The 25,592-nt window shown below is 37.3% G+C and overlaps 1 protein-coding gene across 1 annotated transcript in view; it reads left to right on the forward strand.

Annotated features, from left to right (window-relative positions):
• The first annotated feature begins 228 nt into the window (after nt 1-228).
• Nucleotides 229-25,592, forward strand: part of LOC6648100 — a 33,081-nt gene continuing 7,717 nt past the window's right edge. Inside the window, exons 1-5 of the mRNA XM_023178572.2 lie at nt 229-386; nt 4,883-5,079; nt 6,887-7,313; nt 7,530-7,850; nt 15,105-15,496. Of these exons, the coding sequence (XP_023034340.1) occupies nt 244-386; nt 4,883-5,079; nt 6,887-7,313; nt 7,530-7,850; nt 15,105-15,496 (1,480 nt within the window). The 5' untranslated portion in view covers nt 229-243. The remainder of the gene's footprint in view (nt 387-4,882; nt 5,080-6,886; nt 7,314-7,529; nt 7,851-15,104; nt 15,497-25,592) is intronic.

The raw sequence follows: 25,592 nt of genomic DNA on the forward strand, positions 1-25,592 counted from the left end.
CCACAACCAAAGTCAGAGCAAGAGACAGAGTTAGAGTCAGAGCCAGAAAGTTGTTTGCCATAAACGGCGCTGTCAACGCTTCTGCTTAAACCTCATCGTCCTCATCTTCCTCGTCGTCTTTGACGTCGTCGTCGTCGTCAGGCAATTGACATTTCAATACGACAGAATCTCTGTTGGGCTAGAGAAGGGCAGCGCGGGATAGGAGACAGGAGGCTAACAGCAATAACAAAAGGACAGACCAACATGGAGGATTCTGCAGCCGGAGCAGGACCGGGGCCAGCTACCAAGAAGAGCTCAACCACCTTGTCAGTGGATCGGGCCGCATTTCTGCTCCTGCGCGTCCGCAAGGCATTCAAAAAGAAGCGGCAACAACGCAAAGAACGACAGTAAGTTGAATGTTTGCATTTACTTTACTTGGCTATTCGCTTTTTTCGTTTTGAATTTAGATGGCGGATTTACTAGGATTTCGCTTAATAAGCCAAATACAAAGATAAGGCACAATTTTCAATTCGTTATAATTCTGGGGGGCTAACTTTTGTGTAAACAAAATCAGTAGATTTTTCTTGGATTTGTGCGCAATTAAAACCGATTTTCAATCATAAACCGCTTTGCTAAGAGACGAATCGAGCATCAAGTTTGGCATTTGAAATGGAAATCGTAAAACGCAATTTCTATTGTGTTAGAAAGTAGAAAGAGTTTTCGATGCCAAGATAGGTAAAATAGTTGATGCATCGTCCTGGTTCCGGTGCCCCAGGCACCTGACTGAGATGCCTTAAAAGCTTCGAGTTGTTGTGGTAAAAGCAGGTGCAATGTTTGGCAAAGGATAACATTCGTTTCAGCATGCGGGCTGAAAGACAGACAGACAGACAGACAGGCGGACAGACGGATAGGTAAACCAATCAGAATCTCAATTCACATGATAATCTCGTATGCATTGAGAGTACTACATGGGCTTAGTAAAAATCTATGCAAGAAGGGGCAAGTATCCTTAATCCCAGACAAATTTGATGCCTTAAATATTAGTTACACTAGAGGAAAAAAGTTCGTGTCTTGATTGGGCTGCAATTTGAAAACTATGAGAAGCGTTTGTACACCTTTTGGCACTTCCATGCTCCGTAATTGGTTAAAGAACTGCTTTTCTCGTATATATACCTACTCAATTTAAACTTGAGACTTTTTCGCTCTCTCCCTCTCTCCCTCTCTCTCTCTCTGTCTCTTAAAAGCAACTCGTTAAAAATTCTTTGCCCCTGTTCTTTTTATTTCTGTTTTGTTTTTGCTCTTGTTTTTTTTTACTCGGTCTAAGGCGAATTTTCGAAATTTTTTTGCTTCGCTGCATCAGAGTAATGAAAATGCTTTTTATGCTTTGGCATTTTCATGTTTAACATTTTTTTAAGCTTAAGCAGCATAAACTCAATTAGGCGCAAGAAACCAGCATCAAGCAATTGATGGAGTCGCTGGAGTAGTGACGAAAGTGATGCCTAACGTTTGTCTAAAGTTTTCCTACCCAGCCAAGGGCCAAGTTAATGCTAAGAAATTCTCGTAATTAAATTAAAAACGAAGGAAAAAAAAGAGCAGCAAATTTTGAAGGCGAAAGAAAAAGCAAAAGCAGGGCGTGGCATGAACTGGTGTGAATGGATGAAAGGGGTTAAGAAGAGAGTAACATTGAATAATTTGATTACATGAGCAACATTTGCTCTAATTATGCACGCACATGTAAACACAGGACCAAATGCAATTACATGAACCTAAATTCCTTCAACCAGACGCACACACACACGCACACACACGCACGCATACATACTCATCCATTAGATTACAAGGCACACAGTGCGTATGTGTAATTTAGCAAGAGAAGAAAGAGGACAGCAAAAGATAAAGCAAGAGAGAGAGAGAGAGATATCTAGGCCACAAATCCTGTAGACAACATTGCCAATAATAATGATGATGATAATGTTATTTTCTGTGCTGCCAATGGGAAACTAGCCGGATGAATAAAAGTTTTGTTTGGTCAAGAAAGTTGATTAGATGATAGGCAGGTTGATTTTGGGACATCAGGAAAAACTTCAATTGGCACATGTGAATATGAATACAAAATAATAAGCCCGGAAATATTAAAGTTGATGCCTCAATAATGCAATTACGATAAATTACGAAATCTGTACTAATTAGTCTTTAAAAATATTCTGTCAGCCGCTTTGTAAATCGATAAGTATGAAATTTAATACTAAAACAGCATTCAAATTAATTATATTAATCTTTTCATTTTACTTGCTTGTAACTGCAGCTTTTTGCTTTTGTTCTCACCTGTTTTAAACTAAGTTTGTTTGTGTATTATACTTAAACCTAGTTTCTAGTTTATCCTTTTAGGTAAAAAGGGGAAAAGGCATGGATATTCTTTAAAAACTCATTATTAAATATCGATTTTTAGATTTTGCTAGAGCGAAAGATATACAAAAATTAGCCAAACATGCCTTCTAATTGGATGTTGCTATTGTGTTTTCTGTGATAACTCGTTATTGGCATTGCACACGGTGCGTATGAGCGTTTTTAGCAAGAATAGAAGGGTGAGAGCTGCATAAATAAGCCACAAACCGTGTTGACCCATAAATGTCAGAGAATTAATCAATCACACAGTTTCATTTAAAATGAACTGAAATCATTAATAAACTATTTGATCTACTAAACTTCTAATAGTTACTTTTTGATTTTGTAGCTTACAGAGCAAATAGAGAAGTCGTCCAGACAGAAAACTTTAGCGCAGATTCCTTAAACTTTTATAGGGAGATACTCTCCTTATTATTGACTTATCACTCCCATGAGCCTACAGTTTTCCACTGAATCAAATGAGCGTCTTTTGACTTATATAGCTAATAATTGCTATCGTTATTTATTCTCTTACATTAAATTTTAAAAATTGTTCTTAGTGCTCCAAAAATGGCCAAATTGCCCTCCAAAGTTCAGGCCTGTAAATATTGTTGTGGCTGTTAAAAGGCAAACTCAGTGTGTGTTGGAAATTTTTTGCTAAATTATGAATTACTAATTCTGGCAGTTGACCTTTTGGCATTTATTTGTATTCACATTTGATGCACTCGTGCTCATTAAATAGGACCTCGAACCTTAAAGCTCCATTATCTGGGCATAAAGTTTTATGTTGGAGCCCATCTTCAAGTTGTTTTACGGAAATTCTGGCAACATGTTTAGCTTTTCCCTCTTCCAAATTCTATGCGTGTGAGTGCCCCAAAAAGGTGCCAAGTGGTTGTTATTCTTTTGTTGTACCTACTCTTCTTTCTTTTTTTTTTCTAAAAAGGGGGGTAATGTACGATTTACGGTTACGAGTATTTCACGTCAATTATGTAGATCCGCTTTGAGTTATGCCCCACCCACCTACACACACATATACTGGCACACACACTTATGTCTACACCCACTCGGGGGCGTCAAAATGGGCCGCCAGCTGTTGAAGACTGCCTGCTGTGACCCGGACTGGCGGCTCCTCTGACTTTTTCGTGGCGTAATGTGTGCTTAACGCACTTAAATATGATTCTAACACGCCCCCACCGTCTATCACCTACGAGTATAAACAAAGGGGTGCAAAAAGTACACAAAAAAAAAAATGGCAACAAAAAACATTTCTTTAACTTGGCTCGCTAAAGCGTTATGTAATTTTCTTTTACAATACATTTTATTTATGTGTGTGTGTGTGTGTATATAAGTATGTGTGTATGTAGGTTGTACGTTGCAGCAGCTATTTGGCATTTTTGTTTCAGTTGCTCATTCTTCTAGCTTGGCTGCTCGGCAAGGACATATAAAAATTGCTTACATGATTTTTTTTTTCTTCTTTTGCCTGCGAAAAAAATAAGAAAAATGCCATTGGAACTTTGTTGCAGCTTACGAGAAAAGGGCGGGAGAGTTGTGGGGATTCCCTACTCAGGCGTCTCGCTGATGAGGCAGAGCTGTGGATAAAGTTGTTCCTCCCTCTGGGTGGCAGTATCATCATCAATAATGCGCACAATTCCGTGTTCTATCTGAGGACCATGGATGGCAACAACTCTTTGCAGCTTTTCGGGTGCCTTGGCAAAATGTCAAAGTCAAAGTAAATCAAATGAAAAGTTTGCAACACAAAAAAAAAATGGAAGCAAATCGAGATAAAGAAGGATGAAAAACCAAATATTCGTTTCGTTATGCGTGCAGTTGGATGGATGGATAGATGGATGGATGGTCACAACAGGGTGAGGGGGGAGTTGGTCCTGTCTATCTGTCAGTTTGAGGAGACGCATCTGGCATAGGCATCGACATCAAGTGCCAGAAATTCAATCTCACATCAAGTTGAACATTTGTCTGTAAATATACAGATGTGGGTGACTTGGGAGGCGGTGTAAGAGGGTGTGGCACCACATGTCGACGACAGCTGCACACGACTGGGCGCAGCAGTAGGAATGGAATGCAAACCGGGTGACAGAGGCATCAAGGGATAGGAAAAATAATTTCCAGGCAACAATCAAATGTAATTCGCATGTGTGAAAAATGCGCAAATCAACAGCTGACAACGATAGAGAGACCGGCACAAGGATAGCCAAGGACGAATCCACGAACAAGACGAACTGCTAACTGCGAGTGTCAGAGGCGACTCTCTGCTGCTGCTGCTGCATGCAAATGAAGTGGAAATGCGCATCCATGACAATGGCAATGGCTATGGCAAGGGCTAGGGCAAGGGCTAGGGATTGGAATTGAGCATGAACAGAAATGAGAAATGGCAACTAATTGCGTTCGCATGCAATTTCACTAGCATTTTAATAATTAATTGCATTAACTTATTATTGTCAGTGAATCTCAATTTATTCTCTTCTTCTTTTCACTTCTCTTCTCTTAATTCTGCTTTCAGGGCCCAACAAAGTGGCGCCGCATCTGCGGGCGGTGGCGCCTGCGGTGGCAGTGGTGGAAGTGGCCCAGGCTCACAATCGCGTACGGGCAGCCGTAAGCTGCCGCCGCCATTGTTACGGTCGCGCACACTGCCGGCCATTATTGTGCCTGGACTTCCGCTTGTCTCGCTCCATACGGATAAACAAACATTTCAATTGGGTACGTATCATTTTGGTTTCACTCCAACCAACCAACCGACCAACCAAAAAACCTTTATATTTAAATAACAATAATATTTAAATGTTATTGTTGTTCATTTAACTATGCAACAAGGGCAAATTGATTCACAAATAAACTTGGTAGAGTGATAAATTTAGTCAGAGCAAAAACTTTTAAGAAAACCTATTAAGATTCGTTTATTACAAATTATAAGTTGTTGGTTTAAAATTCATTCTAATTTGGTTAGTTAGTTAAAATCTCTTTGCCTATTTTCAATGAACTATTTTTGAAAAGAAAGAAGAGTCCTTTAAATAAATGAGTTATATTTACAATCCAGAATTATCCATATAGCAGGATTAGCAAATGATACGGATCCCGCCCCTTAGACTTTTAAACACTGAAAATGCATTTAAAAAGTTCTGAAATTTCTTTCTTTAGAATTAGCTTTATAAATCTGTAGCTTTGCAAAAATTGAAACGATTTTCGAAAGTGATGTGTTTTTATGCTTTTAAATTCAACTTTAAATTGGAATATAAGTCACGCTAATTATCAAATTAGCTTTTCAAGTGTTGCGACATAAATAGCAAAAAAGTATTCAAACAAAACCGCAATTTCAGGGAGCTCTAATTTATTCCCTTTTTTTAGAATTTATAAAATTCATGTCTTTTTTTTTGAAGAATAGAATAAGGTATTTCGATCTGCATTAAAATCTCTCTTTTTTGCTATAAAATTGTGATGTATACATTATGATTTTTGTAACAAATGGAATCGAAATAAATTTTTGTAAATAACCAAGAGTTTGATGGCATTTTAAAGAATACGTAATTTCGATTTAATTGTTCTAACTATAACTTTTTGAATTTGGTTAGTAATTGGCCAATGAATATAGTGTAAAAAAAATGCAGATTGAACGATTTTCCCCACCTATATTATGATCTAGATCCGCCACTGCGCATTTAACGCATTCAATTCAATTTCGATTGCAGAATATATTGAGCTATTTGCATTGTATATTTTAGCTATATCCAGTTTCGCAAGTCAATCATGGGGAACGTACTTTTTCTGTAACAAGCTTTGGGAAATAGTGAAAATCATGCTATTCCATTCTAATCCTGTCATTGTCATTTTACTTATATACGGAAATTCTTTGAGAGTATATTCAACTGAGCGAGATGTCAATAGAATATATAATACAATGAACTATACTTATGCAATGGGCAATGGTAGAGTATATTACTTTTGTGAGGCACTCGACAAAGCTAAGGTAAAAGCGTCTTTAGTTAGGTAGATCTGTTTGCTTCGATTGTATGATTATAGAAATCGATATTAAAATAATACTGACTTTGGTTCTGAGAAATCACTTGTGGCAAGGGTATTACAACTTCGTTCGATATTGATTGGTGTTGGTCTATTCAATTTTTTTCTGCTTTTGTATAATCAGCTTAGCGTCCTTTTGAAACGTGGGCAAATATTTAATAGAAGCAACTATTTGAAATAGAGTTTTGAATAAACATTTTGTATATCAGTCTTTAAGCACGACCAGGTCGAATCCATGGCCATAGAAGCTGAAAATATTGATTGTTATTTATATAATATTTGCTTTTTTTTGTGGCTTTTGTTGGATTGCAGAAATCGAATTTAAAATTCTCTTGCAATATACTGAAGTTGAAATTGGATTTTGACTCATAAATTGCAAAAATTATATATGATTTAAGCCGAACAGCTGCTGACAATGATTGCTGAAAAATAATTAAAAAAACTGAATCTCATTTCACATATATCTGAAAAATCTATATCATATTTACAGATGAACGACTGTTGGGTAGCAAAAGCCGCAGCGGAAGTGCCAGTGGTCATCGTTGGTCATTGCTCACACGTGGCAGTGGCGCTGCTGGCGGTGGCGGTGCTGGCGGTGGTGGTGGCAGTAGCAGCAGCAACAACAACAACAACACCCATTTGACCAACAACAATAATACACTAATGGTGAAATCATTGAATTTACCCAAAGATGATAGCTCATTGGTTTATCGACGTAAATCCTCGGGCAGCACACCGCATCAGGCGCAGCAGGCGCATCATTCATCAGCCCAACAGCAGCAACAACTGCAACTGCAACAGCAACAGCAGTACCTGCAACATCAGCAACATTTGTATGCCCAACATGCCGCGGATAGTTCGCTATTTCAGTTATCCGACGACTTTGAGTGTCATGCAGATGGCTCACTTTTACTTAGGTAAGTAACAAGTAACTCTACGGCGTACCCATTAAAAAAAGCCTCTGTCAGGCAATCAGACAGGTTGGCATTTAATGTATCTGATGGATCTGAAGATTCAGTATGTTTGAGTTGCAATTTATAACATGACTTTAACGATGGAGCATGTACCCATATATAGCATTAATTTACATCCTTGTGGCTACGTTCATGTAATCCGTATATTTTCATCCACAGGATACCCGCACCGCATGTTGTGGCTGCACGTGCCTATCGTCTAGCTGCCAGAAAACGTGCCGCAGCATCTTCAGAAGCCTCAACGCCAATGCCAAGAGAGCATACACTCCATGAGCTACCGATGGTCGGGGCTGTGGGTGGATCTTCCGGTTCGGGGACGACATTTACGCGTCTGGCCAAATTGCTGCATCAATCAAGTGCCAGGTCAAATCTGCAACCGCCGCCAGGCGACAATGTGCACATGGAAGGAGCAGCAAAAAGTAGTCTGGGCTTGGGCCTCGGTTTGGGTGAAGAGGCGCCACGTCGTCTATCCTGGGAAAGGTGCGTAATTTATAGATTTCTCTCTTTTATGCGGTCTGTACAAGTGTGCGTGTCTGTGTCTCTGTGTGTGTCTCTCCATGTTGTCAACTTGCACCGTGGCTGGTGGCAGCGTTTGTGCAATTAGCTAATTTCATTTTCTACCCGCAATGATAGAAAGTTGATCACAAGCGGCACCTGCTGCAGGCTAGCAGCACGTGTTCGTGTCTCTCTAATTGCTGGTCACATGCATCACGTCACCAGTCCTAAGGTTGTTGACAATCCCCAGCCATTTCTGGTGTGTTCCTGGTGCTCAATGTGTCACAGTCCAGTCAAGAAGAGTGTACATGTTTGTGTGTGTGACATTTATCTTCATTCCCAACCATTTTCGTGTCTCTGTGTGTGTGCGTGTGCGGGTCAAGGTGGGCTAATGGAGACACATGTTGCGGTGAGATTAACTGAAGCTGCAAAATAGTGAGTCCTCCATGTGGAAGACACCTAGGATTAATTAACTGTGCTTTCTGTTGCCTGTTACACTCATCATAAACAACAGCTCCGGGCACAAAAAAATTTTAAAGGACACAACCCATGCAAAGGAAATTCAAGAGCGATTTTGCAATGGATATTTTTTCTTTTCTTCTTTAATAAAATTTGTCCCTGTGCATAATAATATTTGCATTTCGAAGAAGTCAAATGAAAGTTAAGTGCCACAAGGCATTGAGACTAACTTTTAAGTTTAGTTTGTGGAAATGACTTATTATTTTTACTTAATTATCAATTTTATTTCATTACTTGGCTAAAAACTAGCTATACACATTTCAGAGTATCGTATTATTATGTGTATTTTCAGCTGAGATATTAGATAATATTGGCAATTATTTTACTTGATTATATGAGTTTTTTATTCAATTAACATCTTACTGAGATGTCTAATGAACCCTTTTAATTATCTTCAAGATTCAATGAATGAAATATATCTTAATTACCAAGTATTTTCTTTTCTTAAAGGTAGATTGGGGCTCATAATAATAAATAAATCAGCAGTGGCTAGAATCTAAGCAAAACAAATACGTTTTTTATTATCAGTTTGGTTAAAATTTAATATTTTTTAAGTCAAATTTAAAATCCAAGCATCTGATCATTAAAAAGATTAAATATCATAAAATTTGAAGACCTAAATATTTGATAGTTTATTGTCACAATAGAACAATAGAAAACTAGTGAAAAATTGAAGATGATTTTAGAAAATAAATCGCATTCAATGTTAATATTACGAGTATTCTGTTTCCATTAACCTATACAAAGAGACTTTTGTAGCTGTAAAAAGACAATTTTAGAGTAGATAACTTCATAGTTTTCTCTGATAAACTCATTCCATTACATATTCACACAATTTTAAAATAAACTTGCCTGTAGCAAAGGTCACATTTGTTTGTTTTAAGTAGATTTTTGAAAATTTGTTTGAAATACCATTCCAATTTAAGGCTAATTAAATAAACTTTGCAAATGTTACCAATTTGTTCGACGAATTGTGAATTTGCTGTGCAAATTAAAAGTTCGTTTATTTTATTGCTAGTCGATAAATTAGATTTGCTAACAATTCCGACTAGGACTATAAATCAAGGCGTAGCTAAAACCAGGCTAAATATAGTCATCATTCATTAGCCAACATTAAGTTTGTCAGATAACATTTGACAATTAAAAAATTTCAGAAAAAAGGTAACAATAAAAAAGGCCTGAATATTTGGCCAATAAAATCTATTTCTTATTAGACCTTTTAAAGCATTAATAGCAAATATTACGGTCAGTAAAAAAAAGTCAATAAGAGAAACGCCCATTTTCAAAGGGCTACTTTTATTTATAAATAATCCTGATATAAATAATTTAACTTTGAAAATGACCTTACCCAAAATGATTATATGAAAAGTGGTTTTTCATGTTGCAGCCTAATGAATGCCATGTTAATGTTAATTGTTTAAATGTTTAAATAAAACCTCTCCTCGGTTTTTAATTATCAGTCTAGTCAGATTTTGCTTGGACATAAACTATGATTTCGTTTGCCCACAATCCACCAAGCCCTTAAAATTTTGTTTGAAGAGGGACGCTGCATGACTTGACATTGGCAGTGTCGTCATTGCTCCTGCTCCTTGCTCCGACTCCGGCTCGTTTCTGGGATCGTGGTCGGCATTCCTGCTGTGATGGGAGTGAAAGGGTACTTGAGCACTGATTGCATTGTTTCAGACTTTCGGGATGCTGTTTTTATGTATTTAAACTTTGATATTTACAATTACAAAAACCGAATTTAACGAAAAGGAGTCAAATTCTGTTGCCTCTTGCCTTTGTTTGCTAAATTTAGACAACTTTTACGCAAAACAAACAACAATTCGCATAATAATAACTACAACAGCAAAACGGGAATGGGAGATTACACAGAGTTCCCTTTGCTGTTTTTTTTTCTTATTTTAGGTTTGAGTTTGGTTTAGGTTTATGTTGGGTTTTTTTTGGGCGTCGCTCTGTGAGTCCTGCAGTCCCTCTTACTGGCTTAATTGTGAATGCATTATTCATGAGCAAACTGGGAGGACTCGAAGGACAACAAGCAGTCAGTCAGTCGGGCCAATACTTATATAAGCAGAAGCCACTGTGCCTTAAAATCCTCTGCTGATGTCAAGATGTGGCGGATAAAGTTTGGTTTGGTTTGCTTCTTGTCGCCATACAACAAAAACTAGCTAAGACAACAAGCTGAAGTTCGAGCAAACGAACCATAAATGAAAATGCGCATACGTCATGTGGTACACGTACACACACGCACACAGAAACAAACTCACAACAAAACTCATTACCTTTTCTAGCGGGTGGTCGGGGCAAAAGGGAAAGGGAAAACAGGACTGTCGGCAGCAATGGCGAGTTATGTACTGTAAAATTTTATAAATTGCATGCGGCTCCACCAAAGTAAAAAGCCACGTTGTTGGCAATGGTGGCAACATAATGGCAGTAGCTGATGCTGTGTGGCATCTTTTCCATTTTATTTTTGATTCATTTTCAGTTTCATTTTGTGTCGTTTGATGTCGCATGCTGATGTGCCAATGTGCCTCTGCCACAGCCACTGATGAGTGTGTGTGTGTGTGCGCCACAAAAAGGTCACAAAATGTGAAAATTTTTGCTTCCACTCCGCTCTGCCACACTTTGGGGCATTTGCGGAGTGATTATGAGCGACAGGAGACGACGACGACAACGACAACGACAGATGTTGCCAAGCAAAAAACAAGAAAATATATAAAATGGAATTGATGAAGTGTACACTGGCTGCCTGGTTAGCCATGAGAAGTTAAGCCTAGACCACGCCCAAAATATTAACTATAATGTAGAACAATGTTCAGTCTACGCCCCAACTATGCATAAGTATTTTGTATATATTTATTTATGTTTTAATATTCATTAAGTGGGATGAACGTGAATGTGAAATTAGTTTCGGCGGGCCCTGTCCTCTATATCGAGAGTCGAAAATATATATATTTTTGAAAATTTATAAAGAAATTTATGGAAGCAATTAAAGCATTTCCACTCTGGTGACTTTGGCAAACAAATGGGGGGAAAAAGGTTATATCAAGCAGAAGAAAATCGCTTTCCCTTGTCTTTTATTCAGATTGTAGAAAACATAATATAAATTATTGTTTAACTTTAGCTAGATGTCGTCTAGAATTGCCATTTTCACTATGAAAAACTTTATTTCAATTGAATTTTCATATATTTTCTTCAATAGATTCCCTAATTTAATATATTTTCTACTTGCCTGCTTAAAATTGATTGCCATTTTCGTTACATTGTCCTTGTATGCTAACCCATCTGCCTTCTCTGGTTGTCCTCATTAGTAGCATTTGCCATTGAAATAGTCCCACTAAGTTGACATCAATTCCCTCTTAAAAGCTTTGAAAAATTCTATAGAATTTCATGCAAGTTTGGCCAAGAACACACGAAAAATTCAAGCGACAATAAAGAGGATTCATTCGGTGATGGTGTGTGTGTGTGTGTGTGAGGGTGTATGTGTGTGGGTGATTGTGTGCTACATTTGGCCACAATACATTCCCAAGAAATCAGTTACGAGTTGTCAACTGAATATAGGATTTTGTGTAAAGTGCAAATGAGGAGAGGTAAAATGGAAAACAGGCTCAGTTTTGGCCTGAATAAAGAAGCAATCGCAAAAAGGGCACAAATGCAGGCATACATATGTATGTATCTGTCCAAGAGGGTCACATTTGGAACTCCCAGTAAGGACATAAATCAAAGAACGATTCTTATGAACTTGTTCAGGATTAGTGGAAGCGTTTATAGTTTCTTGTTTTTGAGTTAATTCTTTGGCATTGCTGTGTCAGATCCTTAGAACTAAAGCTAATAGTGGATCTAGTGATGAAAAGTGGGGAAGTTTCCATTTGGCAGTCAGAGAATTTAGTTTTTGGTAACTTTTGTCGGTCTCTAAACTATATTTTTAATCTTCATATCTTTATTTGCTTCAAAAAGGGGTTTCCATTTTAATAGGCCAAGGGTGAATGAAGCTTTTAGGAAATACGATACTGTTAACCATTGAGGGAACTTGTAAAATAGCCCTCGCTTATATGTACATATCCTTGAAATGCGACAACGATTGTGTGTGTGTATAGGTAGGTCGAGCCATTGACTTTTTGGCTCTGGGTGGTGTCAAATGAATTCGACCTTGTCAAGGGAAAGGCAATGTTGATGTTTTGGCAAGCGTCGCCTAGAAAATACAACTAAGTTCATTTCGTTATGCTGTTGACTTATTGCCACCAGTTGGCAGGCAGTTGGCTGAAGTGCTTTCAAACGAACCACACACAGATGTACACCTCACACATACTCACACACACACACATACTTTAACTACACATACAGACTCAAACACATAAGTTAATAACAATGATTATTATTGACTTGGCAAGCTGCTTCTGCCTTGTTCCATTCTCCTTTTCCCTGCCAAGATTCATCTGCATGACAGGCATTGCCTTGTCACACACTCCCCCCAGCATACACACACACACACACACAATCACACACACCCATACTAAGACACTATCAAGTTGACAACTGAGTACTTCTACTTGCTACAAACCACTGTGTCGAGAGTCTAGTCAAGTCGCTTCGAGTCTATTTTGTTGCCTGTCGCCTGGCATGAAATGTGGCTGTAACTTGGGCATCCACCCTCCCCCACAAACCTCTTTGACGTTTAGCATCCCCAACTTTCTTACTCCGGCCCCCATAGCGGCAATAACGAGCAAAACTTTTCTACAACAATTCTGTAATTTTTTGTTAGACGGGGGAGAAGGGGAAGCAAAAGGATTGGCGGGTAAGCACTTTATCGGTTGCTTAAAAGCGTCGTAATTTGATTGAATTTGCGTTGATTAAGCGTATTTAGCTGTTGGGAAATTATGAATGTGTTTAATTGGGAATTGACTTAATTGTCTTAAGGGGGTCTCTCTAACTTGACAGTGTCTGTTTGTTTATTATGATTTCGGATTAACGAAATTAGCGTGTGTACAAATGCATTTTCCTGCGAAAAACCTTTTCATCAACCGCACTTTTCCCCCCTCTGCCACAGTCGACGTTAAGTTTATTAAGGGCGATGTTGTCGTGATTGCAAACAGCTTTTGCGGTTTTAATTGAAAATGTTGCGCATACGACATGTGAAACACACCCAATAACATACATACATACATATATACATTCATATGTGCGTACTTATATTTCTAGGACAAATTGTTGACTTATGTTTATGTATAGCAAGTTTTCACAAGGTTATGCCTGCCTGCGTGGCTTTAATGTGGTTGCTTTTCGGTATATATGTATGTAGCCTGACACTGATTATGCAAATATACTAGAATTCGAAGGCAAAACGGACTGCTGTCCCGATTACAGAGCGATAGAGCGAGAGCGAGAGCGAGAGAGAGAGCTATAATATAGTTTGGTATAATTGCTTAAAAGCTTTGCGGCATTTGACGAAAGTTAAGTAAATATAGTAAATTGGATTTTGGTGCACAATTGCTGACATGAGAATAACACCGATTGAACATACGGAACAATCGATTTAATTTTAAGCGGTAATTGCTTTTGCTTTCAACTCCGTGGACATTTTGATAGGTAATTTGAAAATTTTTAATAGTTCTATACCAGGTTTTATTTAAATCACAGAATGAGAGTTGGTTAGTTTTAGGTCTTTAAGTTGACTTTAACTGCATTCGAGTGATAAAAGACCGCACTGACAATGCCAAAATCATGTCATTGCGGTATCTTAAATAAACCGATTAATATTTTTATAACGAACGTTAAATTTTTTACGGGATACTATAAACTTTCGAGTGTTTATTATTTTTATCGCATTATCCTGACAAGAACAGAAGGAAATGTCATTAAAAAGTGTCCCAGTCAACAAGAAGATTACGACACCCAACCACAGACCAGCAGATGGCCAATTAATCCATTACACAGATGATGTTATATTGCGGTTACCACAGCTAGTGATAACTTAACCGTGGATTCCTTTTTTTAATACCCACTCCTGGCTGCTTTGAATGCGGTTTTAGTGATTACACCGTGTTCGTATGAGGCAAAATATATGTTAAGCAGCTAAAATTAGCAAAAATTGGTAGGGCTACCGCTCTTGTCTCTGTTTTAATCAAACAGATACCTCTTCAGTCCAATAATCGCTATTTTGTCAAGAAAGGGTATTTAAATATCGTTCAGTTATAAAACCTTCGAGCTCTTGATTATGTTTTGCCACTACATTTAGCAGTCACCTCGATTTGCAGGTCCATAAAGTTGACAGTCATGGCAAAAGCGTGCCAGGCCAAAAGAAAAGAGTTGCCGCCAAACTAAATGACTGAATGAATGAATGATTGAGTGAATGAGTGAGAAATGCTAGATGAGCAACTGCTGTCGACATTAGCGTCAGCTGGTTATTGCTTGTAATACAAAGCCTGGCTTTCTCTAGTCTTCGTGAAAGACGAAAAGACGGCCATTAAAAACGGCCACAATATGGTAACTAGGCCGGCCACTGACCGGGAACGATGTTGGCGACACTTAATGGTCTGTGTGGCGGCAGCTCATTAAAATGTCCGACAGCATCAAGTAATTACGATACTTTATAAGTTTGCACTTGACTGCAGTAAGAGCAGTAACAACAGCAGCAACAACAACACCAACAACAACAACAAACATTACACCAAGTTGGTCGTCATTCTCATAGTGGTTGCCTTTTGATTTTGTCTTTCACAGGCGCAAGGATAGCAGCGCACTTCAACGCTCAGCCAGCATTGACTCCTTTGCCGAGATTGTGTTTAGTGATTCGCCGCGTCCCTCACTGGATATACCACGAGGTAGCGTGGCAGTGACGACCGGGCCAGGAGGAGCACCATCTCCGTTCAGCAAACGGCCCTCGGCAAGCAGTCTATATTCGACCTCCTCATCAGTTTCTTTTAGCTCACAGACGCAGGCTCAGTTGAATGTCAATTACAGTGACCAAGGCACTGGCTGCGGCGGCGGCTCAACTAGCGGCCATCATCATCAGCATCCGGGCAATGGGAGCAACAGTGCAGGCAGCAGCCGGCGGGAAAGTATGCTCAGTCCATCGTCAACGCGACGCTCCAAGCTGACCAGAATCGTTAATGGTGAGTGCAAAGACGGGGGAATTTACACTTCGCTACAAATGTGCAGCAAAGGCGACGCGTGCCATATTGATAAGGAAGTTGACTCCATATCGTCATCATCAGTGGCCATTGGACCACTGGCTCAAAAGGCTCAAAAGCTCAGTGTGGCTTATTTATTTTGCAACAGTCTCTGGTCTCTGGCCACCTGATTGAAATTCAAATGCGCACTTGACTTGCCCCGGATGCCTAGACGCTGCATTAAATCGATTGCCACTTGAGCAAAAGATTGCCTAGCATATATTGGCTGGTTGATGGTTGGGGGTGGTTTATCAAAGTGAATCACAGGCCATATTAAAACAAGAGTTAAGCCATCCAAAGCTCAAAGCGGCACTTAAATATTAGCTACACACAGGGCAAAGTTTTGTTCAACTCTTGGAATAAATTTAAACATTAAAGTACAATCTGCTCTTTCTAATGACTAACTTTTGTCAAAGTTTTTAAGTTTTTTTTTTCTTTGACAAAAAAAGTGGGTCAAAAGCTGACTCTACTTAAATGAAAACAGGTTACTAGTTTGAGTAATTATGAAAAATTATGTCTATGCTTTATGATAATTCAATGTACAATATCTTAAAAAATGACTCATCATATTGAAGCATAGCTTTTGAAGGGCACGGAAGCATCAATCATCGTCTTTTAATGTAATTTATTAGCTAGTTTAACATTTTGACATACACGATAGACGATAATATAAACTTACAGTAAATTAAAAGTTTCTGTATTAGCTTTGAAATTACATATATTATTATTATCGAACTGTCATTTAATCTAACAAACTAACAAACAGAACTCCCACGCCAGGAAATGACAAAACAAAAAAAAAAAAAGAAACATAAGTTGACCCAGGCCGAAGTTTGTATACCTTTGACATTTTTTATTTGTTGTAAGCCAATATATGTAGCTATGTATGTATGTATGTACATATGAAGCTATCTATTTTACATACATAGCATTTGTTTTTAAGTTTAGTATTCACTATAGAAACAAATAAGTTTTGCTGACCAAAACTATGTTGAAATCGATCGATACTATTGAGACTCTTATTCAAATTTTAAACGTTTTCAAACGTATTAAGTTTTATAATAATCCACTAAAAAGTTATTGATCTGAAATCATAGTTTGAAGCGATTGTTTATGACGCAGATGTACGATATCGTAATATGATCTTGAGATGGACTATAATAGCTTTAAATATGTAGAATAGGTTCCCGTTGATCAAAACAGAAGATTTATATAGAAGAACAGACTCACAGACATAGCTGATCTCAAATACGATTTATTCTAAGAACAATGCACAGTTTTGATTGAAATTAATATACCCTTCTGAGCAAGGGTATAAAAAGTGGGGGCCCTATAGTACTTGCTGATATGTATAGCTGACTAAACTATTTTCGAAGATCGCTTCTGGGTTTATCTGCAAGACCAGTTTCCGCGGAAAAACGTTTTAATGTGATTTGTGAAGGCTAGGCTACCCCACCTCCCCCCACCCCCCTTTAACTCTAATCGCTTTATGCTGCGATAGCGCAAAAAAAGAACTTGAAAAGGAACGATCTCTGAGTTTTTTTTTTGTATTTTTTTTTATTCGATATGGGCGCTGCGGTTAACTGTGAAGCACTGACCATTAACGGCCATTTCGACGCTACGCCGTCTTCACTCAGTTTCTGCCGACTGCTCAGCCGCAGCGTCAGTCGGCAGCGACGTTGACGGCAACGTTTCTGCCACAGCCCCCAACATTTGTGCTGCAATAAAATAACTTCGTTTTCAGTTGACGAACGACTTTTGAGACAGAGCGTCGGTATCGGAGATCCATGTGAATGAATTCACGATTGGCCAGCTAATAAGAATTGAAATTGGTTAATTGAATCTAATGAAAATTAAAAATAAATATCAAATAGATAAAATTTAATTTAATTTTTCAATGTGCTAACAACCAAAAGTGATCTTTAAATAATTGTTAAAATAGTGCGAAATCAAAAAAAAATAAAAAAAGGAAAGAAACGCGTCTCTCTATATATTCGTTTCTGCTTCGTTTGCCATGTATGTGCATTGGTGTGAGAGAGTCGTTTACCTGCGACTACCTGTTTGCTATCTAACCGTATATAATATGTGAATTTGTGTGTGTGTGCGTGAGTGAGTCTCTTCAACACACACACAGAGAGAGAGAGAGAGAGAGAGAGCCCACAAGTGAGAGCACGATCGTTAAGGTGTCTGTGTTACCTGCGCCGACGCAACGTGAGAGCGAGAGTATCTTAAGAAGTGTCAAAAACTAAATTCGACGCTTTCCTTCGTTCAACAACCGCGGGGCTAAGAGAAATTTGTAACAACAACAACAAAAACGTTTGCAATGTTAATTAAATATTACATGCCAGTAAAATTGCAATTTACAGTACAACAGCATCAGCTCCAACAGTAATTGGATTGCATGTCCAACTCGTCGTCTAGTTTTTGTTGCTCTCTACCATAACAACAACAGCAAACACAAAAGTATCTTCGTACTAGAAAAAAAAAACAAATAGAAAAACAACAACAAAACCTGTAAGACAATTGAAATGCGAAGGCGAGGGCAGCGAAAGTGAACTTTTGCTTTTGCCTTTCGCCATAGAGTGACAGAGACAGACCAGTAAGATAAAGTAACCTCTGGGCGTGTCAGAGGCAGAGAGAGCGAGAGAGAGAGAAAGAAATAAACTTGGCCAGCAGCTGCAATTTACTCACGTGTCTATCAACTGACTCGTAGCTTCTGCAACATAATTACTGCCAAAGTGAGATGCCAAGAGCATCTTGCATTGCATTCGCTCACCCTTGGACAACGAGGGGCAACTGTAAAAAAAGCTTTTTTTGCACGTTTGCTTGGTTTTAGCATTATCTTGTTGTTGTGGTTGTTGTTGCTGGCAGTCAACGTTTTCATTAAAGTTGTTTGTGCTGCAATTTTAAATACGCTCACCGCACAATGAACAGGTAAGCAAATCCACACAGCGTTACACACACACACACACACACACATATACATGTATATGTTTCTACACACAAACACACTTACTTACTCACAGATACCAAGAGATACTCAGGTTTTCTTACTTTGTTGTGAAAAAATATGCAACGACATGAACTAAAAGATAGACAAGGCAAAAAGATACAAAACCAAAAAACACTGAGAGCCAGGCTAATATTATCTGTGACATAGCTTAAATACCCTAGCCAAAAGCAAATTGTTGCATTCTTTAGCACGGGCTAAGACCAAAGACTAAGACTTAGTGTCTTAGTCTTCTAAGTTATTATTTAATGCATTGCCACATTTTGTCTTCCCAAACAAACCAAAAGAGGAGAGATTTTAATTTGTTGTCCTTACTGTGTTTGCCTTTGGGGATCCCCGTTTTTACTTAAAGCTAATGTCGGTTTAAGTGCTTAATCAATTATGATTGTGTGCGTAAAGTTGTTGCCAAACTATATCCTACTTAATCTTCAGTTATAATCCTCTAGATTGATATAAATTAATTAGTTTTAGTTTTCTCTCTAGACATTTATCGATCGACCGTTCGATCATAAATATTGTGTGTGTAGATAACCATTGTTCTTTCTTAAAGTTAATGTGTTTTTTAAAAATATATTTGGTTTTATATATAGACTGATTTCAGGTCAGATTTTTACCATAACTTCTGCCATTTAGCAAGTTATTTCATCTGATTCTTTAAAATTCTTTAGGACTTGTTTTTACCATTACATTTATGTATGTCCAGCCAGTAATATGTCTACTAAAGAATATGACTTAACAAGCTTTTGGCCAAAATGCATGTGCTGCTAATGCGGCAAGAGTATGATAACTTGAACTATTGCAGCATTTTTTTACGCCGTTTTCAACTTGGAGGGCTTTTTGTTTGTTCGTACCAAAGTTTATTCACATTTTACGAAAGTCAAAGTCGTTGTCGCATCTGAGAGAAGCAAAAAAAAAGCGAAAAGGAAAAGGTTTCATTTGTTTTCTTGCCAGTTATCTTACCGGTTTCTTTTCTTTTTATTTATTTTTTGTTATTTTGTATGCGTGTTTCTCTTTCTTCATTTTTGTTTTGGTTTTTTTGACTGCGTTTCTTGTGTTGGTCTTTAACATTTGTGAAACTTACCATGTATAAACATTTGTGCCTTGTGGTTTTTGCAGCTGACAGTTGGAAATTGGCACAGCACGCAATGAGAAACTCCCAAAGGCAGAACTAAAACAGCCACCTTGAAAAGCAAATCCCCCGCCCCGCTCAGTTAAACTTGGCACTGACCAATGCAAGTCTTTCTTCAGTTGTTGTTGTTATTGTTATTATTTTTGTTCTTGTTCGGCTCGTTTGGCAAAATGTATTGGACTTTTTTTTATTTTAAGTCCCGTTACCCCATGCCTCGTCCAGTCAGCAGCAGCAAAAGAAACCACGTGATATATACTTTATTTATTTTTGGCTTTTTGGTTTACTTGCAAAAATAAAAACCTACAGAACAAAATAGAAAAAGTTTTCTACGTTAAATTAAAATTGGAAAGTATCGACTTTAGGTTACCTTGAGGAACTAAAGAATAATGATAAAGTCTTTAAAATAATAACTATTCCGGCTTTATATCAATTCAGTCTTTCAATTTTTCTCTGAGCCATTCCTCTAAGTATAAATTTAAAAATTATAAATTTTCTTTGTCATTCAATTTGAAATATAAATTAATCACGATTTGTGGTTTACGATGTTGACTATGAGTTTATATTGGGATTCTACTTCTAGTCACTGCTGAAATGCCCCATTTATTGGCGCAACAGGGTATTGGCAAAGTTGATAGCTTTTAGGGGGAAAAAAAACTTTATCAGAGTTCAGTTTTTGAACACACCCCTTAAGGTATTCTGAAGAGACCGAGAATAGTGCCATGCACTTAAAAGGACCTAGGACCTCGACAGGTCGAAGTTTTTTACCGTTATTTTATTTCAGTTATGTACTTATTAAAAAGTTTTAAATGCTTGATTAAAAAAGAATTCATCAGAATTTTTTTTTTATTTTTATGTCTTCAATGTTTTCATTCGCCTTCACCTGATTCTTTAAGTTCTACGTACATTTTTCTTTGCTTATCACCTGATAAACACAGCCAAACGGTTCTTGACTGATAAAAGCGTAATATGGTTGCCATTTGAAATATACATACGAATAGTTTACTTTATTTCAGTGTCGCCAAGATATTGTTTAATGTCTGCAATAGATACCGTGTTGGGCTACAATCCCAGATATTTCATGTTCATACATATATAAGTACATAAGTTTATATGTAAACACATAACTAATGTATCTACATATATGTACATTTGCTTAGGTGGTGTGTGTTTACACCCTTGAGTGTGAATCGCTGGTCATTGTTTGTGGTTTGGCAAAATGATTGAGCACCGTGTGACAGTTTAGTGAAGAAAATTTGAATAACAAATATTACGCAAATTTAGAATTGACCATGAGAACAATTATAGGATGAGGCAGGCACAAAAGCTGTCACATTCCTTCATAATGTGGGAGTCAAAATATTTGTTATTTCTACTCAAATTGCAGCAATTATTTATGTCATAAAGTTAGTAAATCATCCCGCTGACTTTGGAATACCTTACAATTCGTTAATGACCAATTTAGTTGTTTTGGTTCTTCTAGTGAAAAATAGTGTATACTTGTAACTTGTAGCTATAATTTAGGGTCGCTTTTTTAAGCAAACTACTCACATAATCGGTATACCAAATTTAATAGCTCTACTTCTTATAGTTCTCTAGTCAGACTGATAAACATGGATAGATTGATTGGTTCTAGCTGCTGATCAATTATATACTCTAATAATATATATATTTTTGTGAAAGTCGCGTAGTTTTTAGCGACTTTAATATACCATTTCACTCTATTGTTAAACAGCATACAAATTCAGATAACATTAAGCCTCAAATGATGAATAATAGTCTTCTCATGCCTTGTTCATAAGACAAAAATTTCACTGGAAACTTTCGTGAATTTGCTGGAATATTGAGTTCTAAATTGTCACTAACTTTCAGTTTACAATTTGCACAAAGGCATTTAATTTCTTCAACTTTTAATCACTACCAAGGCAAATACTTTTCAACTTTCAATTTCAGTTTTCATTAGAGGAAGCAGGAGCAGGAGCAGCTATTAGTGTTTCTTTCATTAAATGAGAGAAATTTCCAGGAATTTGTAATTTCTTGAATTAAGACTTTAAAGGCATATAATTATCGATTTCTCTAGAATTGTTAAAATACATGTAAGAATATATAAACCGATGCTTGATTTACGCAAATTGGGGGAAAAACTCATCAAGTTCTCCAGTTTCTTCAGCCCATTCGGGGTTCAACCTTTTGCCAGAGATTGACCTTAGACATTGTCTCCGGTTACCTCATTGGGATGTGCTGGCTCTTTTGTGTGTGTGTGTGTTCTCCCAAAAAAAAAAGAAAGAAAAGAAATTTCGTTTTACAAAAGCAGATAAGCGGCTAGAATCAATCAAACGACTTTTACATTCAACATTTTGAATGGAATGGTTGTTGTTGTCTATGTTTTTGTTGTTGCTGTTTCTATCGACATTATTGCTGTGATTTTGTTGAAACGTTTTTTCGAAATTGAAGTTTCGTTTGTCACGTTGCGGGAGGCCGTATGGAAAGCAATAAGCACGTAGCGCCCACACGGTGCACACACTTTGGTCTGAAACCTAGCCGGATTTCCACCAAAAAAAGAAAACCAAAACACCAAAACACACACAAACACACACACAGGCACATGTTCATGCAAATGGCCGGCAATAGTCGGATAGAGTGTGTATATGTACGCATATGTCAAATGCTATGCCAGCAAAGAAAAGCTTGCACGACTTTTGAACTTAATGTCCATCACCAACAACAACAACAACAAAAACAAAAACGAAAAAAAAGGTCACAGGGCGGATAACACAGATGTGACCATCTGACCCGAATCTAATAGTGGCAACATTATAAGGAAGCCCTTTGAGTTTAAGCTTGCGCTTTAAGACTATATATTTTATCTTCTACATGTTGTCAGATCGGAAATATATTGCTATTTCGTGACATGGGACAGTTTGAGCAAATTTCAAGATCAGAACTCTAAGAAACACTCTTAGTTAGCTTTGACTATGGCATTGGGAATTCAAGATAATAATTTTCAAAACCTTTAAATTTTTAGATTGTGATAACGAAGCTAATATGGCTTACAAAGTTAACTTTCCACCCAAAGTAGTATTAATTTTTTGCTCTTTGAAATCACGAATCTAAATAAAAGCCACAGTTTAATGATATAGAATTATAATAATCTCCAAACAGTAAATAAAAAATATATAAATAATATGAAAGCTGAAAGTTCTTTATTGGAACACTATTTCGAGACTTATAAAAACTCTAATAAAGGCCAAAACTAATTGGGAATAACATACAAGTTTCACAAATTCATCTTGTATTTGCATACGCAAAAAACTTCAGTCCTTTTCATGTTACAAAAAATAAGCAAATCATTAGCTAAAGCTAAAAAGTAATGATTGCAGAGTATGACTTTGAAAACAAGTGAATAATAATTTGGCAAGAACAAAAAATGCTAAAATTCATTTGTTGTTTTTACTTTCCATTTGTTTATGTATACAAATATGTAGATACATATACATTTATTTGCTGCGACCCAAATCCAGGGCCCACGAAAACTTTTCAATTAGTAAGCTAGAGTAAAAACTGGAAATCCCTTTATGCACGCCAGATTTGCGCCTTGACCGCCAGCAATACCTCGACCCAACAAAAACAAAAAAGGCAACAAAATCAGAAGGAGAGAAAAAAAACCAACTTTGTGCAAATCGCGAGAGATTTACATAATTTTAAATGCTGGCTTATTGGTTTGTGTTTGTTTCCATACAGGGCCAAAAACGAACGAATAAAATGGGAGGAGGAGGGACAAAAAAAAAAAAACTTAAAGGCGGACTGGCTCAGGAAGCGGGTCCAAGTGACCCGGTCAAAACGTTTATTGCTATTTCAAGTTTGGTTTTTCTCTTGGTCTTGGCACATTTTCATTCGAGGTTTTTTTTTTCTTGTCGCTCGTCGACGAGGGTCCAATTTGCATATCTGATTAATATGAATACATTAGTTTTGTGATTTGGCACAATAAACCAATAGAATTAAATGCGATGCTGATTGCAAAAAACGCTAGTAGTAGTGGCTGGAGCCCTTATCTCTTTGGCCAGTCTGTGTGGCATAATGCCTGGTTACTTAAATTCAATTGGCGTTTCCGTTGAACTCCATAACGGGGAGCCAGCACTCAAAATGCGATTTGCACTCGAAATCACTGAGAATCTGAAACTGAGAGACTGAGAGACTGACAGACTGAGATGAGAGATAGAGTGCGACATAAAATATGCTTTTTGCCAGCTTCGCTTCCACTTTCAAGGCAGCTTCAATGTTCATTTTGCCTGTGCCTCAAGCTTTTTATTGAGGAAGCGACAAATTTATTTAAATTAAGTCAAAAATACTTTTCATACACTACTCTAGGTTCTGTGCCCAGACAGGCAGAGCGAGAGAGAGAGATTCATTCTTTGTCTCTGTCGTTGAGTTTGCTCATAAGTTGGTTTAATGTGTGGCAGATTTGACAATTATGACAGCACAAAATGCAAGATGAGAATCGGCATAATTCAAGGCGACTTTAAAACAGACTCTCGAATGGGTCGAGGGGAAGGCGAGGGACGTAAGATGAGGTTGGTCTTTGTCAACCAGGACTCAAACTCGCACAATTATTACCAGTGTGCTGTCGCCTCTCTATTAAGTGGATTATGTTGTTGTTCTCACTCTGCTGGGGCTGGTGCTGCGACTGGGACAGGGACAGGGACTGGGACTGGGCGTATGTAGGAGGAGATGACCTCCGGTCTGTTGAGAGCCTTTACTGTGATTTATGTTGGGCAATTTTGTGCTGCGTAGCTTCATAAATTTGATTATCCTGCAATTGCTAGCTCAGTGTCGTCCTTTGGCATACACACGTATTAACTTTGGTCATCCCTCCATTCTCCCCATCCCTATACCCTTTTGTGTCTGTCTCTTTTTTTTTCAAGTTTATGGGTCAGCAAATTTTATTTATTACACTCCCGCAATTGACAGTTTAGTTGCTGGTCGTCTAATGGTATGAGATATCGAGCTCATCTTAGATAATATCTATCAAATAGCTTGGGTTAATATCAAATACGTGCCAAACTGCTGACAGACAAGACGTCTAATAGAAGCATAATTTGTTTTGCTATATAACTATGGCTAAGGCAAATTAAGCCATGTTGAAATAGTTATTACATACATTTATTGTTAGTAGAAGCAATTGAAATTTTATAATTTGACAGTTTCATTAAGGAAACCAATCAATATCACACATTAACTTAAGATTGCAAGTCAGAAGTGGAAAGATAATTGTGTAAACCAATGTGCAATTTACTATTTATCTTTGAAATTTGATTGAAATGCAATTTATAATTTTGACAGCCAAAAATTGTCACATATTAATGATGAATTTTACAATATATTTCAATTAATTTATGCAAGAGACACTTTTGTTCTTAAAGAAAGACTTCTTATTTTTGATTTCAATAGTAGATGACTATACGAAACTTTATGATGCAACTCTTTTAAAATATACCTAATTGAATAATGCACAATAAATTGAATGTAATGCGTTTGTTGGATATTACATTTCTTTTTTTACATTGTATGTAATAGTCACACAAAAGTGAATCAACTGATGCTCGCTTAGTTTAGTAATTCAAACTGACTCAGGCCGAAGCCCTCTGGCACTGACCTTGCTCAATAACAATAACGAGTTGAGATTTATATACAACATATAAATATAAATATATGTTTTCAGCGATTTCTCACGGACTGACTAGCTGACTAATCCTTTGTTAGGTGGTATTATTGTAACCATTTCATATCAGAGAAGCGTGCGAAATTCGTTTGTTATACCATAAATATGAGACAATCTCCAAAATTAGCAAACGAATGGGTCAAATACAATAAGACACTCTAGGAAAACAAACACATTAATAGAA

This window comes from Drosophila willistoni, chromosome 3R (assembly GCF_018902025.1).
Source record: "Drosophila willistoni isolate 14030-0811.24 chromosome 3R, UCI_dwil_1.1, whole genome shotgun sequence".
NCBI classification, from domain to species: domain Eukaryota; kingdom Metazoa; phylum Arthropoda; class Insecta; order Diptera; family Drosophilidae; genus Drosophila; species Drosophila willistoni.